General features: G+C 40.6%; 1 protein-coding gene across 6 annotated transcripts in view; it reads right to left on the reverse strand.

Annotated features, from left to right (window-relative positions):
• LOC125949261 (uncharacterized) overlaps window positions 1-5,000 on the reverse strand; it is a 25,114-nt gene that overhangs the window by 13,385 nt on the left and 6,729 nt on the right. For all 6 annotated transcript variants that reach the window (XM_049676145.1, XM_049676147.1, XM_049676146.1 and 3 more), the window contains one exon: window positions 2,220-2,371. In XM_049676145.1, coding sequence (XP_049532102.1) covers window positions 2,220-2,371 — 152 coding nt within the window. The remainder of the gene's footprint in view (window positions 1-2,219; window positions 2,372-5,000) is intronic.

Genomic DNA, 5,000 nt, shown 5'->3' on the forward strand with positions numbered 1-5,000 from the left:
GGCGAGTTGGTGGGTGTGTCTGCGTGTTTTTCACAGAGGCTCAGATTCCTTTTGAGTATTCTGCGTTTCTAGCATCTGGGAATCTTTGAAGTTGTGGACAGAGTGAGCTTTAGGGAATAACTGTCTCTGCTAACGATCCGACATTTTATGCCTTCCGCTTTACGAATGATCCACGAATGGTTCTACCAGGATTATTTAGGCATTTCCAATCGTTTTGTCAGTGCATCAATCGTCATAAGTTAAATGTAAGCATCGAAATAAACAAAAGAATGACTGGACAAAAGCTACAAAAACGGGCTTCTAATGGTGGATACGTACTGAACGATATCCAACCAATAATAATAATCCGGAACACTTTTGCTTCTGAGCGTTTTCTGATCGTCTGGTGCAAACTGGTTGTAATTGCAAGGTATTGCGACGCTGTGCGCTGCATTACTTCCTAGTCCTTTCGTAACGCATTACATTACTCTATAAAAGCGGGAAGCTTTCTCATGGGAAACGAACAACTGGTTTGCAATTAGCAGCTTGGTAGTCGATTACGGTAGATAAGCGATCATTCTATCTCATTACATTGAGACGATGTTGTTGTGGCATCGTGTGGGTTGCAACAATGCGAAACGGTTGCCAATCAGACGAGCATGTCTAACGAAAGAGAAGGAAGTAAGGAAGGAACAACCGAACACATCTAAAAGACAACTGCTAAGTGGCTGATTTCAAATGGAGGTAGAATCGAGACTACCAGCAAGTCCTACACTGCATGCTTCTTGCCACGTTCAGATCACGCCAAACACATTGGTTGATGCATTACAAAATCGATTCACTAGTAAGGAAGGGAGGTGGGGACACTTGATGCAAGATATCACGGAAAAGGAATCGCAAATCCAGGTAAGTTAATCTGAACGCCCGGCAGGACCAGAATCGAATCCCGCGAGTACCGGCAATCGGCTCCCGTGAAGAGGGCGATTTGTCTCTCCGTCGGCAATCGATGTGGTTGTGAAAGCTGATGCATTCTCAGTTCGATGAGATGGTATCCAATCGAAATCAATCAAGGTAACGTATTCATTTTAATTAACATCTTCTACGGATCATCGATTTGCTGAAGCAGCCAACACTCTACCTATGCGCTATTCTGTAGCACTGGCACTAGTTGTTCAATCTTGCAGGACTGGTTTATTGTTCGAACTACGAGCAAGCACTATTCTAGAGCTGTTTGCTAGAACCACTAGAACCACTAGAGCTAGAAATGTATGCCAACACGTGGTCCATTCACACACATATACACACGATCGTGATGAATGGAGCTCCTTAAGCGACAGTTAGGGCAAGCGCAAATGAAAATCAGGATTAGCATCGTAAAAACAGCACACCGGGTGGTAAGGTGGACGCAGCAAACACGCGTAAGGTGAGCAGGTGGATCAAACTAGTGCAATTCAAACCAAATTAGCCTAATACGTCGATCCGAAATCATATCCAATAGTGTGTTCTACCGTCACAATCAAAAAGAAACATAGTAAAAGCATTCGATTAACTCAGCAACGATGGGAACAGGATCAGATTTTGTATATTCTACAGAACTCTTGAGACAATTTTAAACTATCAGTGCTGTCTATTCAATAATATTCCACAAAAGCACAGTACAGTAAATTTGTTAGTGTGAGCTGCTGCTTTTAAGATTTTGCACATAAACGTCAGGACATACATAATTCAATTCAAAGTGTTTGTAAAGTGTACTTTGTATTCTCCTGACAAATTCTGAAAAGATGTCAGCCCCTACAGAGCGTCCTTTTTGACAAAATCAATGGAAATTGATTTTCTATATGACTAGTTGTGAGACTGGGTTGCATTCAATCACTGGCGATGGTCAGTGAGATTTAATTAATTTCCAAATCCTTTATACCGCCTCTGATATGCCATGAGGCCTGCAGTTGAGCAAAGTCTAAAGTAATTAATGGTGTATTAAACCATCCTGAAGCCATGGTCAATATGGGGAAATATTAAAAACTGCCGATTGAATTTCTCCTCTGCATACATCACAGGTTTTCTCGACATAAAAAAAATCGAAATAACAAAAGAGGAAAATTAAAGTTCGGTTTGTAGGAACCAAAAAGTAAAACATATTGTGTAAAAAAGTGGTGAAGAGATCAATAAAGAGAGGGTAGTAAAAACGGAAAGCTTTCTGACGACGTTCCTGGCAGCCATTTCTCCTAGGTCTTACTTACCCTTGCTCTATTATGAGTCGCCACTGCCGTATCGGTACGATCATGACCCGCGGCGGCGTCATTATGGGCCCGAGTCGCCAGGAATTCATTCGTCCGATAGGCGAGTTCCGGACACTTTTTCCGTCTCGGCAAGGGCGGTTCGTTAATCGAAGCTGATTGTAGATATTGAAAAGAGAACGCAGAGAGAGAGAGAGAGAGAAAGAGGTATATTGAAAATATGGTATGCTGAGTAGCGTGTTGAAACTATAGGAGAGTGCAAAGCAAATACCAGCTACGCTCAAAATTAGATAGTTTCTGATTCCGTACTAGGCATAATCCTAACCGCTAGTATAAACTCGCCAACGTTTACACTATGTTATAAATAAATCTAATCCTTTCGCGATAATGTTCAACGCTTTTAATGTCCAACAGTAATGTCTACAATATCCGCTCCGCAACTTCAATGTTACTCTCATGCGCTCGCTGCTAGGTTATGCTAGGATTTCCGATCTGGAGTAATTTTGTTTATCGAAATATTTCGAAAAATGTTGACTGACGTGCCATCACAACCAATTCATTCTTGATCGAAAATCCGTCTTGCTCTGTAGTTTAAAATCCATCCTCGCCTATTAGCGTCAAATTGAGCATAATTCAAATTGACCCAGCGCACAGGGAAGGCTATCTTCGGAGATGTAATAATAAAAGCTGGCCGCAGATAGGAGAGACATTGAGAGTCTTAACATTGAATATGCGAGAAGCACTAGTTTCAACGATTTAAATCTACTGTCTATTAGATTTAAGTAGCTATCTTAAGACCATCCAACTAAAAGTAGGTTACATCATAAAGCGCTACCGCTATTGCATTATGATGACAGCGGAATGGACACCAAGAAAAGCATTCAAAATATGTTTTTAACCATGTCTGACGAAGCCGTTACTTTGTCACAATACCCCGAAGCGATTACGACCAAATCGGATTTTGTGTTCAACAGCTTCGAATCTTTCTCGAATTCATTCGAATCGAAAAATTTCGAAATTATCTTTCCACACGACAGACTAAATTTCGGTCAATGAAGTGTGCTTTTTATCGGACACTTCGTCAGACATAATCATTGACTACTACGATGAAGCTGTGAACAATCATGACGATGAAAAATGATGTCATTGGCATGCCGAAACGACAACGGAATGTTTTTTGGCAATCGATTAGGTGAAATCTGATATTTCTTCGCTTCTATTAGCAAGCCGCCTGTACAGTACGCTCAATATGGTCTTCGTTTTTCTTTACGGGGTCTCGAATGTTTCATCGTACACCAGTACTTATGCATCATTGTGTGTCGAACCAGGGCCACTTTAAGGAAGAAATCGGTGGAAAGATTGATCCTGCGAAGGTCAACATAAGCACTGAAAGAAATATAATAAAATGCTCCCCGGAATTGATGCGGAATACGCTGCTCCGATTTACCGATTTTTTCACCTTGAATTCACAAACAAACCCTGTATATCAGGAGCACAATAGAAGCAACTTAAATATTTAAAAAGGCATTCGAGCCATACAGAAAGTATTATTTGATAATCGGAAAAAGGGAAGCGGAATGAAGATCAAAATATCCCAAGCTTAGTTTGCAGGAACCTCTTCCGCACTGATTGCTTTGGATTCGTTCTCATGTCGTTCTCGGTCTCCCTGAGCGACGGGGATGTCTGGGACCAACGTTACCGCATCTGAGCACATGTGACGTGGCGGAAGAAATTGGATTCTTACATATTTTCCGACAATTTGAGCATGCAATAGCACAGCGTCGGATGGCAGGCATGTGGTATGTGGAAACCTTTATCCAGAGCAAAGCCAATTTGGCATGAATCATGAAAAAGAGCTTAATTGAAAATTAATTTCTTCTTTCAAATATCCATTTGTTGTTTTTCAACAGGAATTATCATGGATTATCTATCTTCTGCCAATAGAATGTTTTGACAGAAATTTCACTAAATCATCGAAACGGTCAACTGGGTCTTTTGTTTTTCTCAGCGTTTGAGTTTCATAATTCCTACGAATTTGCAAACCCTTTAGCAAAGCAATCTCAAATTTCGTCAAATCTGTTGAAAACTAATGACCTCATTAAAAAATGATACAAACAATGCAATCGAATCCATTTTGTGTGAATATTTTACGATCAAATGAAGGTAAATATCCGTTCAGGCCTGCCGGCGGACTAATGTCTGACCCATCCTGCGAAATGCGATGAAACTTTAGGTGCCTTGTTTCCGTGTTGGTGGGCTTACGTCATCTGGAATCGCATGATAGCATCGCACACACGGACAACGAGCACGAAGCACATATCCATCCAGAAAGCGAAAGTACCACACCAACGGCAACCAACAACCGGCACCATACGTCTATCGATCGGAATGTTCGTGCAATCAAATCAGCGACGAGTATAAAGGAAACCAAATCGAAAACCAGCAATGGTCGAGGGCCACCAATATTTAAACATCCTTCGCATAATTGATGGCAGAGAAAAAGCGTAAAATATTTGCTTACTAGCCGATATTTTTTGTTAATATGCGTTGCATTGAAATACAAAATAGTGTCTACATAATCGAAAATGTCCCACAGGAATTCCATTGAGTAACTCTTTTGTTTAGCAAAAATATAATGACGATGATAAACGAAATGTTAATTAAGATGGCTTTTATGCTTTGTAACGCGTGGAACTAATGTATCAATAACAGAGGCAATAATAATCTCCTTCTTTCTACACAAACTGCCAAAAGCCATTAGAGTTGATGAAGAGATTTTGGAAG

The sequence above is a fragment of the Anopheles darlingi genome, chromosome 2 (assembly GCF_943734745.1).
Source record: "Anopheles darlingi chromosome 2, idAnoDarlMG_H_01, whole genome shotgun sequence".
Taxonomy (NCBI): Eukaryota; Metazoa; Arthropoda; class Insecta; order Diptera; family Culicidae; genus Anopheles; species Anopheles darlingi.